The sequence below is a fragment of the Mobula hypostoma genome, chromosome 8 (assembly GCF_963921235.1).
Source record: "Mobula hypostoma chromosome 8, sMobHyp1.1, whole genome shotgun sequence".
Lineage (NCBI taxonomy): Eukaryota > Metazoa > Chordata > Chondrichthyes > Myliobatiformes > Myliobatidae > Mobula > Mobula hypostoma.
In genome coordinates, this window is record NC_086104.1 from 28716248 (window position 1) to 28730290 (window position 14043).

General features: G+C 39.3%; 1 protein-coding gene across 8 annotated transcripts in view; it reads right to left on the minus strand.

Annotated features, from left to right (window-relative positions):
• Positions 1-14043, minus strand: part of LOC134350427 (CAP-Gly domain-containing linker protein 4-like) — a 338819-nt gene that overhangs the window by 105176 nt on the left and 219600 nt on the right. For 6 of the 8 annotated variants that reach the window (XM_063055606.1, XM_063055608.1, XM_063055610.1 and 3 more), the window contains exons 10-12: positions 12627-12707; positions 7783-7941; positions 560-703 (exon numbers count right to left, since the gene is read on the minus strand). In XM_063055606.1, the coding sequence (XP_062911676.1) occupies positions 560-703; positions 7783-7941; positions 12627-12707 (384 nt within the window). The remainder of the gene's footprint in view (positions 1-559; positions 704-7782; positions 7942-12626; positions 12708-14043) is intronic. The other 2 variants (XM_063055607.1, XM_063055612.1) reach the window with 2 other exon arrangements.

The following is a 14043-nucleotide window of genomic DNA, read 5'->3' on the forward strand; positions in this document are numbered from 1 at the left end:
GGAGTATTGTGAACAAGTTTGGGCCTCTTATCTTAGTAAGGATGTGCTGAAAGAGAAGAGAGTTCAAAGGAGATTCAGAAAAATTATTCCAGGATTGAATGGCTTGCCATATGAAGACTGTTTGATGACTCTGGGCCTACATTCGCTAGGATTCAGAAGACTGAGGGGTAAGCTCATTGAAACCTATCAAATGGTGAAAGACCCTGATAGAGTGGATATGGAAAGCATGTTTCCTATGGTGGGAGAGTCTAAGACCAGAGGACACAGCTTTAGAACAGAGATGAGGGGGAATTTCTTTAGTCAAAGAGTGGCAAATCTCTGGAATTCTTTGCCACAGGCAGCTGTGGAGGCCAAGTCTTTATGTATATTTAAGGCAGAGGTTGAAAGATTATTGGTTGTTCAGGGCACGAAGGGATACAGGAAGAAGGCAGGAGATTGGGGCTGAGAGGAAAATAGGATCAGCTGTGATGAAATGGTAAAGCAGACTCAGTGGGCCAAATGGCCTAATCCTGCCCCTATATCTTACGGTCTTATGGTCTAATAATTCTAATTAACCTACCTGGTGCAAAATTAGTCTTCCCGTAGAACCGCACAGTTCCACTCCTTTGCCCAACAACAACCACACGGTCACCGATTTGAATATCAGCCTTACTAGTCTCATCGCAGTCCAGGCTGCCAACAGATGGAACCCTCTTCCGCAAACCTAAATCAAACAATCACATTAAATGTCATTTTAACGTAATTATTATTCACGTGTCTTCTTCTCTCCTTCTCATGCAGCACAAAGTAAATTTGTCTGTGGTTCTTCAAAGGCTAAGTCAAAGTTTAGCACTATCATCTTCAAAATGGTCTGTGGGAAAGGGAGAAATAAATTTCATTGAGAGATCAGTTACTATCATCACCAACATCAATTAGAACTAAAACAACATATATTCGCACTGCTCTTTAATGTGGGAAAATATCTCAGAGATGTAATGAAAAAAAGGATGTCAAGCAAAAAGCTTGATGCACGGGAGAGGCGTCGAAAACACTGGCAATTGGCAAAGATATGGATTTTATGATAAGCCTGGTAGTTTCAGTGAGAGAACAAATTCAAAAACTGAAGGATTCTGTAGGTATAAACGTTAATGTGGGAAGAACGTGGGTGGTTGGGTGTGGGGGAGTTGAGGAAATGCCATAAACAGAGAACCTTAAGAACCAATTATGTAAGAAAGAAGTGAACTCAAAGAACAGGAAATTTGGACAGGGAGATGGGCTGTTTGTAGGACTGCTTAAATAAAAAGAATGGGGTTACTAAATTGGCAAAGGAGGGGAATAATTAACGAGAATAGAATTCAGGAAGTTGAATTATAAATGTGCTTAAGCTTATAAAGTGTAGAAGTTACAAGGGTGCTGAGAAGAAGTTGTAACAGCTTCAAGGGAATCATTTGGGTTAAGGTGGTAAAAAAGGTAGAGTTAATAATGAAAGTGGACAATCTTACACATCTCCATTGCATAAATCCATCCAATACTTCAATAATTTTCATAATTCGATCAATCCAACTGCAAATGTTAAACCCATCCCATGCCTGCAAAAATCTTGAATATGCTATATACTCTGATGACATTACTAGTGCCCAAACTGCTACTTTAACCTTAGACACACAAAGTGGTATAGCATTTCTGCCAAGGCAAATTGCGAAACAAAGGTCTGCCTGCTTGGAAGAAGACACCAAAACTGCTCAGGAACAGTGCAGTAGAACATTCTTAGAGTGAAATAAAAGCTACTACTACTACGTCGACTCAGGCCTAAGGGGCCAGCGTCAGGCACGATGACGGACTCTTCACTTCTCCCTCTCCCTCATCAGTGTGTTCAGTTCATCTACATTAGCCGCACCGCTGTCTTCGAGGAGCATGTTGACTGGCAGGTAGCTCAGGGTGGCGTAGACAGTGCCCTGCTAGTTGCAGTCTTCTCGCCTTGATTTTAGTGGAGAGCATCGGTAGGTTGTTATAGAGCTCAACCTTCGTCATGTGCTGTTGCCAACTCACATCAAGAGCCATCCAAGGCATTCATGTATAGCAACCATCTACAGACTTTCGTATCGTCTTGGTGAGTGTCCACGTCTTGCATCCGTACATGAGAATGGACTCTATGACTGCTATGAAAATCCTCCTTTTAAGCCCTCTGGTCAGGTTTGACTTCCAGATTTCCTTCCTGTCATTCATAGCCCTCCACACCAGCACCTTCCATATCTTTATGTCCTTCTCCGAACCCATCATTCTTGACCCGAGGTACTTTTAGTCAAAGACTTTATAAATGGTATTATTCTCTACGGTCTTGAGAGTACCTTCGGCGCAGTTAAACGTCATGTACTCTGTCTTTTTAGCGTTTAGCTGAAGTCCAACTTTATTGCATTCTATTTCCACTTTTGTCAGTAGCTGCTGTGCTTCCTCCATCTGGTCAGAGAGCAGGACTATGTCATCTGCAAAATCGAGATCTGTGAGTGTAACTGGTCTGACCCTTTTGGTTCGCCCTGGTTTAATGGCAAAACCAAGCTTGTCATGATCTTCGGTAGCTTGACGCAGAGCGTAATCAAGGATGATTATAAAGATGTAGGGTGCCAGAGATAAAAGCTGATGGAAATTAATGTTGGTAAAAAAAAAAATTTGCATGGACTAAAAGCCATAAGTCCCAGATTTCAAAGTGGTACAGATGCAGATTATGGTTGAACTGCTTGTTAACTTTTTAAATTCCTCAGAATAGAACAGTTTCCTCAGTTTGGAAGACAGCAAGCATAATGACAATAAAAATGGAAATAACATATTCACAAATTTAGGACCTGCTAATGGACAGAAAAGAAACAACATAAATTAGTGGGCTGTCTTAGAGTTAAGAGCTATTATAATATGCTGCAGGGATCAGCACAGGAGCCCTAGCTGTTCGTTTTTATATAAATAATTCGGAAGAGGGTATTAATCATTGTACGTCCACATTTGCTTGTGATACAAAGTTGGGTGGTAATTAGAAATTCAAGAAAGATACACAGAGAATTTAGATCAGGAGTTCCCAATTTTTTAATGCCATGGATTCCTACTATTAACCAAGGAGTCCTTGGACCCTAGATTGAAAACCCCAGCTTTAGATGAATATTGGCAGACTCAGTAACTTGGAAAGGACAGGCAGATAGAATATAGAAAACTGTGAGGTACACTTTGGTAGGAAAAACTGAAAAGCTGGATATTCTCATGCATGAATCACTGAAAGCTGCATAAAGTTTGCTTTTCATTTCATTATATTTATAGGATCTGTGAATACAAGCACGTAATTTAGGTAGCATGTGTGGGAAGTTTGGTAGTGTAGGCATCGCTATACATCTGCAAGAAGTGCATCCAGCTTCTTTCAGACCATGTAAAGGAATTGGAGCTGGAGCTGGATCTGGATGAACTCTGGATCATTCAGGAGACTGAGGAATTAATTGGCAGGACATACAGAGTGGTAGTTACACCCAAGGTGCAGGACATAGGTAACTGGGTGACTATCAGGAGGAGTAAAAGAGATAGGCAGCTAGTGCAGAGTACTCCTTGAGGCTATTTCCCTCTTAAAATCATGTAGAAAAACAAGAGGAATGCTATTTTGATTTATTATTACTGTAAGATCATCCCAAATTACAACATAAATAAGAACATAGTCAATACAGGTTTGAGTAGACCACTAAATCTCTCCAATCTGCTCCACGATTGTCTTTGAGGATACTGAGGAGACACTTCCCTGGAAAGCTACAGCACTACTAAGAGGAAACTTCAATATGGAGATTCATGAGAGTTGCTGCAACATAATGCATCAAGAAGCACAGAAAAGAGAGAAGATATTACTGTGTGTCCAAGAGTCCAAGTCACAGATATTAGCATATTAAGGTGACAGTTGCCCTTGCATTTTCAGATAGTGCAGCTTGAGGCTTCTCTTTATTATAGGGCTTTAACAGGTTGCTGCCATCCTTCTGGTACATGTCCAACACTGCAGGCATTGTGTTAATGTAATGAAATTCAGAGTGTTTAATGACAGTGCCTATGCAGCAGACAGCTTTGTGCTGAATAAGTTAAAGTTATTTATGTTTATATTTTAATATGTTGTGGGCTTTATCCAGAATTAAAATAAAATTCGTTCTTCCTGTTCTTTTGAGCTAGACTCAGAAATAACAACTACATATTCTCATGATCAGCGAACTATACAGAACGCATCACACGATGTAGTAAATTGGCTTCATGTAATTAAGAGCTGAGTTATTATTGCAACACCTTTTGCCACTTCTGATGTGTTATAGCAGCCACAGTCATGCGTGGTGATCCATGCGAAGATGCTTAAGGAAAAGCTGAAACGATAATGCTGAATGTTGAATGATAAGATGAAACAGCAAGCTGGAAATTGTCACTGCCAGCTACCAGCACAGTACAAAGTCAAGTGAAAATTCTTTTAAAACTGCAGGTGCTGAAAATAAAAATAGAAAACTGTTATTACTCATGAGGTCAAGCCGCCAAGTATTGGAAGAGAAGCAGAATTATCATTTTGGGTGTGTGATGCTTCGTCAAAACGGGGAAAGGGAGAGATACGTGATAATTAACAGTATGAGAAAAGGTGAGGGAGAAATGCTAAAAACAATGAGAATGTTTCTAATGACTCAATACTGAATTCTCTAACTTTCAATAACATACATAAGAACCTTGATTACCCAAAGGTCATTTTACATGGTCTGCTTTCTTCACAATGTGGTATGACTGTGAACTTTATCAGAATCAGAATCAGGTTTATTATCACCAGCATGTGACATGAAATTTGTTAACTTAGCAGCAGCAGTTCAATGCAATACATTATATAGAAGAAAATAAATAAATAAATAAATAAATCTTATTCAGTATACTTTATACAGCTTTTTTTTGTGTGCCACACTCTGCCAGAGCCTCAGCGACCAGTTTTCAAGTGGTTGTCTTGGAGGAAAAATTCTGTGGGTGGTCCCCCATGTCCTTCTCACAGCACAGTTTTTTTTTATGAGTCCGAGTTGCGAGCTCGACACTCAATCCGGCACGGATGGAAAGCATGCCCGGAAGCAGACCGACTGAATTCGTTGGGAACCTTCGCTCCAGAGTCTGGCGCTGATGTCACTGCGCCACCAGCCAGCCGTTATACAGTATACATACATTGAATAGATATAAAATCATGCAAAAACAGAAATACTATATATTAAAAAAAAGTGAGGTAATTTCCAAGGGTTCAATGTCCATTTAGGAATCAGATGGCAGAGGGGAAGAAGCTGTTCCTTAATCACTGAGTGTGTGCCTTCAGGCTTCGGTACTTCCTACCTGATGGTAACAATGAGAAAAGGGCATGTCCCGGGTGCTGGAGGTCCTTAATAATGGATGCTGCCTTTCTGAGACATTGCTCCTTGAAGATGTCCTGGTACTGACTAAGATAGAGCTGACTAAAGTTACAACCCTCTGCAGCTTCCTTCAGTCCTGTGCAGTAGCCCCACCCCCCACCCATACCAAATAATGATGTAGCCGGTCAGAATGTTCTCCACGGTACATCTATAGAAGATTTGGAGTGTATCTGTTGACATACCAAATCTCTTCAAGCTCCAAATAAAGTATAGCCGCTGTCCTGCCTTCTTTATAACTACATCAATATGTTGGGACCAGGTTAGATCCTCAGAGATCTTGACACCCAGGAACTTGAAACTGCTCACTCTTTCCACTTCTGATCCCTCTATGAGGATTGGTATGTGTTCCTCATCTTACCCTTCCTGAAGTCCACAATCAGCTCTTTCGTCTTACTGACGTTGACTGCCAGGTTGTTGCTGTGGCACCACTTCACTAGTTGGCATATCTCACTCCTGTACGCCTTCTCGTCACCACCTAAGATTCTACCAACAACGGTTGTATCGCCAGCAAATTTATACATAGTATTTGAGCTATCCCTAGCCACACATGAGAGCACAATCCTTGTCTCTGCCATACAAAACCACCCCACCACCACCATTTGCTGTTCCTCCTCCTTCTGTTGCATCGCAGACAAGGATCGTACTCTCATTATACCACATTGTGAACAAAGCAGAATATATCAAATGACCTCTGGGTAATCAAGGCAGCAGAGTGGATATTGAACACAGCAATAGGAGTTTCAGCTATGCTTTTCCTAGTTATGTGGCAGTGGGAAGACAGATTAGACAACCTTCATCCTGAAAATACATATCTACCATCCTGCACAAAGGCTAAATTATGGCAGATTCAATGAATAATCTCAGGATGAATGCATCAAACAAGTTTCTAGAATGCATAACATTGACCATGTACACGATTAAGAAAGTAGAAATTTTATTTTGCTGAAGATCTGCATTGAATTGAAGAGCCTGAACATTTGGATGACCCACAATCTGGAAAAAAAACTGTAAATGTTCAAAAACCTAATGCTTTCTGATCAAAGAAGAGATTAAGTCTCCTCCTATTACGTAAAAAACTCTGCATGGTATATGTATCTAGAATTAGACTGCAAATTACGACGTATGGTATATGAAGACAGAAGGGAAATAGCAGATTCTAGAAATCTACAGCAACACACAAAATGCAGAGAATCCAATGGGTCAGGCAGCATCTATAGAAGGAATCAGATAGTTGATGTTTCAGGTCAAGAACTGGAAGGAAAGAGGGGAGATAGCCAGTGTACAAAATTTGGGGGTAACAGTAGGACAATAGCTGTCAGCTGACAGATGGGTCCAGGTGAGTGGGGGATGATAGGTATGTGAAACAGGAGGAGTGGAAATGATACAAGGATCTTGGAGGTGATAGGTGGAAGTTACAAAGGACTGAAGAAGATAGAATCTGATAGGAAAGGACAGCAGACCATGGAATAAAGCGAAGGAGATGAGGAGGTAAACCACAGATAGAAATGTGAGAGTGATGGACATATCAAGAAGGCGGGGGAGGGGAAAGAGAAGAACTGATAGGGTCAATGGGATAAGGGAAAATGAAGAACAATGGGGAGCGGCTAAGAGCAGTTAGAGAAATCAAGTGGTATATATCAGCCACAGCTACTTGGAATGATTCAGTGGTTAAGAACCCTGACCTTCACCTGTATGGGCAAGGTTGTCCAGGCATCATTGCATTGCTAGGGCTTTAACTTGAAAAAAGTGACAGATATTTGACACCATTGCTTCTAAGGATGCAAATCTCTGGATGCATGGCAACTCAGACAAATTGAGCAGCTTCCTTAAGGTCCCTCAAATTGCCCTCTTTTGCTCCTGGCTGCATGGAGATCCAGATGGATTTTAAATAAAAGAATCAAATATTTTGTTAAAAATAGTTTGACCACCAAAATTCCAGAGACTTAACAGTTGAAAAGTTCAATGCAGATGATTACAAAGACCTTTGATTCTAATGACTCATAACAAATGCACAGATAATTGTCAATTCCTGAAATTAACACAGACTTCATACAAGATTTATACAAATGCTAGAAACTAATCTCTTGCACGATCCACAATGAGTCACAATTCCATCTATTTTAAGGTAGAACTATCAATTGTGTGTTGTTTGACAACTGGTGTCACCCCTGGGTGCCTTTTGTGCCTCAGCTGAGCACCAAATGATGGGAAAGTGCTCAGACAAGGTGCAATACAAGATACCAAGAACACTTTGTTTCAAATGTAATGCTATAATTCAATCCTGGATCCATTAATGTTGATTCTTTAATTAAATTCATTAACTTTGTTCTAAATTGATTAAAGTGGTTTTAGCTTCAATGAATATAATTACCTGCATTCTTTTTGGTGATGGCGGGTACTGGTTTAGTAGCCAACTTCGTTGAATGGGTCATGTTCCGTTGTCGTGGGAGCAGCTGCCTTTGTCTGAATTGCCTGCCCTCTATTGAAGAGGAAGAGGAAGAGGAAGAGCAGGATGTCCCAGGCAGAGAAGCTGAGTAAATGATATACAGTGCAACAGAGAAAAGTGTAAGAAAAGAAACCAAAGCAAATTGAAGACTCAAAAATACAGATTTTTAAAGCAAGCACAGTAGATCTACCATATTTTGACATGCAATTTATCTAAAACTCAAAATGGTTGGTTAGTTAACAAGATTTTATTCAGCACAGCGGAACTTCAATAAATATACTTCCATTCCTAACAGTTTCTCTCATTCATTTGGCCATTTTGGAAATTATTTACTTTTGCAATATATTAATATTTTTAATTTTTCACTTTCATTCCTCAAAGCCATTGATAGAAATATTTCATGACACAGGGGTGAATAAATAGAGGTCAAGTTTGTTCTCCTGCTAGATTGTTAGTGGCATACTGGAAGAACACTAGATTGTAACACATCTAAAAGAGTATGTTGAAATAGTGATAGATTATCACCCCAGCGGTGAAAATCCATCAAACACCAGGGCCAAGGCAGTGAGCGCGATATAAAAAAAAAAGATTCTTCATGAAAAAAATTGCATTTCTTCTGAGAGCTTCCACAATAGAGCTTGTGAAGATCTTTAAGCAAGTGGATTAGGATTGGACAGGGGGAAGATGACCAAGGCAGAAGAGCAGAGGAATATTATGGATGGGAGAGAGAAAGGTTCTTCAGTGGGAGGAGCAGCTCAAGGGGAGATGTACTGTTAGGGTGAATGGATAGCCATAGCAGGAATGATGGAAAAGGGTTGAGAAACTGTGGGAGAGGGTGAGAATGTGGTGGGAATCCTGCTGATTATCCACAGCTGAAGGGCTACTTATCAGGCAAGTAGTTAACTGTGGGAGGGATCAGTCAGGAAGATGATCAAGTCAGTAAGTCACAAGAGGCAGCAGAAATTGGTGTGATGCATAACCTATGAGCATTGGCAGTGAAGTGGAAAGTGGTAATAATCAATAATTTCTTAAGTTTAAAGGAGGCCTATGACAAAAGAAAGAGGATCTTCAGACTTCTGAGGTATGCAAGGATTTTTAAATAATGCCAAGAAGACATCAAGCCTCCAATTAGTAAACTGCTTTAGTATGTGAGGTAAAAACCACTAGCAGACCTGCAGGCAGCTTATTAGACCATGAGATCATAAGATATAGGAGCAGAATTAGGCCACTCAGCCCATTGAGACTGCTTCCATTTCATCATGGCTTATTCAATTTTCCTCTCAGCTCCAATCTCCTGTCTTGACCCCAAATCCCTTCATGCCCTGACCAATCAAGAACCTATCAACCTCTGCCTAAAATATATATAAAGACTTGGCCTCCTCAGCTGCTCGTGCAAAGAATTCCACAGATTCACCACTGTTTGGTTCAAGAAATTCCTCCTCATCTCTGCTCTAAAAGGACATTGCTCTATTCTGAGGCTCCCACCATAGGAAACATCTTCTCTATATCCACTCCATCATGGCATTTCACCGTTCGATAGGTTTCAGTCAGGTTCCCCCTCATTCTTCTGAATTCCAGTGAATACAGGTTCAGAGCCATCAAACACTCTCCATGTGACAAGCCATTCAATCCTGGAACCATTTTTGTGAACCTCTTTTGAACCCTCTCCAGTTTCAGCACATCCTTTTTATGATAAGGGCCCCAAACCAGCTCACAGTACTCTAAGTGAGGCGTCACCAGAGCTTTATAAAGTCTCAACATTACATCCTTCTTTTATATTCTAGTCCTCTTGAAATGAATGCTAACATCACATTTGCCTTCCTCTTCACAGACTCATCCTGCAAATTAACCTTTAGGGAATCCTGCACAAGGACTCCCAAGACCCTTTGCTCCTCAGTCTTTTGTATTTTCTCTCCATTTGGACAACAGTCAACCCTTTCATTTCCTCCACCAAATTGCAGATCCATACATTTCCCATCACTGTACTCCATCTGCAACCTCTTTGCCCGTTCTCCTAATCTGTCTAAGTCCTTCCATAGACTCTCTACTTCCTCAAAACTACCTGTCCTTCTACCTATCTTCATATCGTCTTCAAACTTTGCAACAAAGCCATCAATTCCATCATCCAAATCATTGACATACAACGTAAAAGGAATCGGTTCCAAAACAGACCCCTGTGGAACACCATTAAAGACATCAAAATTAATGTTATACATTGTTTGATGTTAATTCAATGTCCAGTGGATTCTGAACATATGCAGGCCATGTAAATTAAATTCAATGCTGTCAACTTTCTGGGTATTTGAAGCTGCTAGTTAACAATAGCCAGTCCCTATGAATTAACCTATACCAGATCTGCTGGGACAAGAAAAGCTTTTAAAACAATACATCTGAACATGCTGCACTTATTAGATATAAAAACAGAAATGTAAAATTCACAGCCCAAGGTCCAAGTCCAAAGATGTTGAAAAGAGATAGGGAACAGCGACTTGATGTCAACGGTCAAGTGTGATAAATGGTTTGTCAGTGAAACCTTCATCATGGATGGGCCAAGGACTGGGGAAAGGGGACTTGGGTGCAATGAGGACTGTGGGTGGCTGAGTATTTGCAGAGCTAAAAATTAATGGGAGTAGCTACAAATCAAAGTCAAAAATCAGGGTGGTGATCACGCAAGTAGCTGAGATACGGTGAAAGGAATTTCAAAATTAATTTGCTGTCTGAGTAGAATTATATTCATTGTATTTTGCAAAGGAATAAAATAAAAATTAATTTCTAATTCATTATCTCATTGTCAATAAGCATTTATGAGTCAATACTGAGTTCTAAATGAAAGAAAGGATCAGCAAGAATGCCATGTTAATTAATGAAAGTTGTAAAATGTTAGTGCAGGAAAAGGGACAGCCAGAATAGGTTCCATATAAAGTTGACTTTATTAAAAATCCTCTGATAAAAGCTATTCATGGCATTCTTTGGCACTGTTACTTGCTGGTATACTGTTTTAATTTTTCAGAGGTTAAGATATTTATATCACCTTATACAGCTAATTAAAACTCTGTATTTTCATTTCTTTGCAGCACACAACTCATGAGTGATGGATTGGGTTTAGAGCAGGTGAAGCACAGTTTACCAAAATTATATAGGCCTTAAATTATTAGACTAGATTACAGAGATTGAACTTCAATGTACAGAACAAAGGAGTAATCTAATGGAGGTGATTCAAATGATAATTTATAAGAGAAGCTGAAGAAGCTTTTTTCACCATGGGAGACTACAGAACAAGGGACAAAAACAAAACTACAACAAAGCCTTTCAGGAGCAATATTACCAATCAATGTTTCATATGGAAGGTGATCAAAATCTGGAAAACTGTCCCCTGAATGGCCCTTGTAATTAAATTGATTGGGAATATTAAAATTGCAGTTGATAGAATCTTGCCAAATAAGCCAAGGTACATAGATGAACTCAAACTACAGGTTAGGTGTGACCTAACTAAATGATATAAAGGGTAAACGGCCAACACCTGTCATGTAACTTTTGCCAAGATGTCTAATGTGGCCTAACCATTCTAGAAACTCCCAGGAGGAAAATGAAATGATTCAGGACACTTACCAACTCAATATTGGATACTTTCCTACCATCTACTAATACAATTTGCTCTTTTCAATGGGCAAGAAGAAACCGTGCAGGTTGGATGCCCATTACAGTATTATGGTACAAATAATAATAGAGTTTGTGCCAGAAAAGGTCCAAATAAAAAAATTTATTTTTGCTTTTCATAATTGGTCCTTGGCAAGTTCAAGATACCCAATGTTCTGTTCTTTCTGGTCAATGTTGCTGCCAACCTGGTTTTGTTCCACAAATAATGTCCCAGAGTTAAAATCACCTGAGCCCCATGCTATAAGGTTGTCATTAAGTTTGCCATAATGATGCTTCTAAATAAATTGTAAATGACACAATTTCTGTTGCTTGAAGGAAAAAAAGAGAAAACACAGAGAAAAAAAAATAATGTTAGTATAAAAATCACTGACTATCAAGTGCAGTCCAACAGTGAGGAGACTGTGGCATGCATCCTCCAATGTACTCCTGATCTACTCTTCACTTTTGCTTTTGTGTTTGCTGCTAAGTTTTTGGTAGTTCATTCTCAAACTGAGTGACAGAGCTGTCCAGTTATCTCATCCTTCCAATAGAGAAACTCTGTGGTGCCAATTCAAATTGTGAAAAAAGTTGAAGAAAAAAATGAAGGGAAATAAATGAAATCAGAAATGTAAAAAGTACAAACAACCACAAAGTAACAGAGAGAGATTAAAGTGGAAAAACGGTTAAGTTAGAAAAGAAATACTTAAACTGGAAGAGGAAGGGAATGAAGAAAAAATGTACAAGCAAGTATTTCACAGTAAAAGGTGACCAGACAATTCTAGTGACTGGTATCATGTGTTAAATGAAAATTTCACATTTTACAGTGTCTTGCAGTACATGAAACTTTCATCATTTACTAGCCCTGATAATATGTTTACTAATCAGGTAGAACACTATAAAGTGTAAGAGCCAACAATTATAAACTTTATCAAATTTTGGTTCATCATCTTATCTTATTTTGGCAAAATATTGAACACAATAAACCAAAAATATACAGAAGAAACGATGCTTCCCAATCTTGGCAAAAAGCAAGGATTCAAGAGTTAGCATTTTATAAGCAGCTGTTCACTTTAGCACGTTAGGTTTGTATTAGGAATCAAATCTAATTCTAAATAAACATTATCAATGTATACCTTCCATTCCTGTCTGAGGTTTGGCAATGTCTTGAGTGGGAATAGGGGGTTTTGGAACATACTTTTTGGAAGGAGGTAGACCTTTTGATAAAAAAAAATCAATGATCAAATGAAAGGTTGAAAACAGCAGGAATATATTTAATGGACTAAAATGCCTGATAAACTTTAAATGCAAGTTGTAAATAGCGAAATTTCAGGATATACTTAGCTAACAAATACTCTCAAGAAGAAACAAGAAGGTAAATTTTATAAAGCTGTCTTACAAGAGTGAACATAAATTGAAATTTAAGCAATAAAGATGTGTGTTATTAACAAGACAGCTCTGTGGCTAATTGTATCCATATCAGCTCTCTAACAGAGCACATCACCAGTTCCAACCCTCACCTCCTTCTCATTATCCTTGCAAATTTTTCCTCACCATATATTTGTTCATTTGCCTCTTGAATATCATAACAGAACCTGGTTCCACCTTATCTGCAGGTAAAAGTATTGCAGATTCCAACCATATATTCCAAAAAGTATTCCCTCTTGTGACTGCTACTTATTTTCCTCTTTATTTTATACCTGTTACTTCATCCTCCCACTACATACTTTATCCATGTCCTCATGCTTGCATTTTCCTATCAGACTCTCCGTTACCTTTCCTTACGAAAGAAAACAGTTGATTCCTCTCTAATCTGTCCATGTAATCACAATACCACAATCCAGCAACCACGTTCGTAAATCTCTGGATCCTAGTACCTCCACACACTTCCTTTACTGGGGGAACCAGAAATGAACGTAATACTCCATTTGAAGTAAGACCAGTGTTCAACATAACTTCTCTACTTTTATACTCTATACTTGCATTAATAAAATCCAGAATTGTCTATGCCTTATTGTCACTTTCAACTTCTGTATCCATACCCATTTCCCTGGCCATCCACTCAATTCTGCAGCATCCGGACAGTAATCTATGTCAGGCTTTTGTTTATTGACTACAGCTCCATCTTCAAAACTATAATTCCATTCAAACTCATCATCATACCCCAGACCCTGGGAGTCAATGCCTCCTTCTGCCATTAGATCCTCAACATGTTGATCATCAGACTGCAGTCGGTAAGAAGAGGCAGCAACACTTCAGACGATTATTATAAACAATGCTGCAGAAATGTGGCTCCAGGCCAACATGCATGTACCAAGACTCTACAGGCCATGACACTCAGGCACTTGGGCTATATTATTACTTTTTATTATATTATTACTACAGACCAAAGAACCTGCCGTCTCCAATTCCAGCAGGGCTGGAATTCTCCAGATCACAATCCTTGCTACCAACCTCAATGGCTCTAACAGTTCAGAACAGATTCAAAACCCAGACTCCACAGCGATCAGTGCAGTTTCCAACGACCTCGGACAACTCCAAGGTGCCAATTGT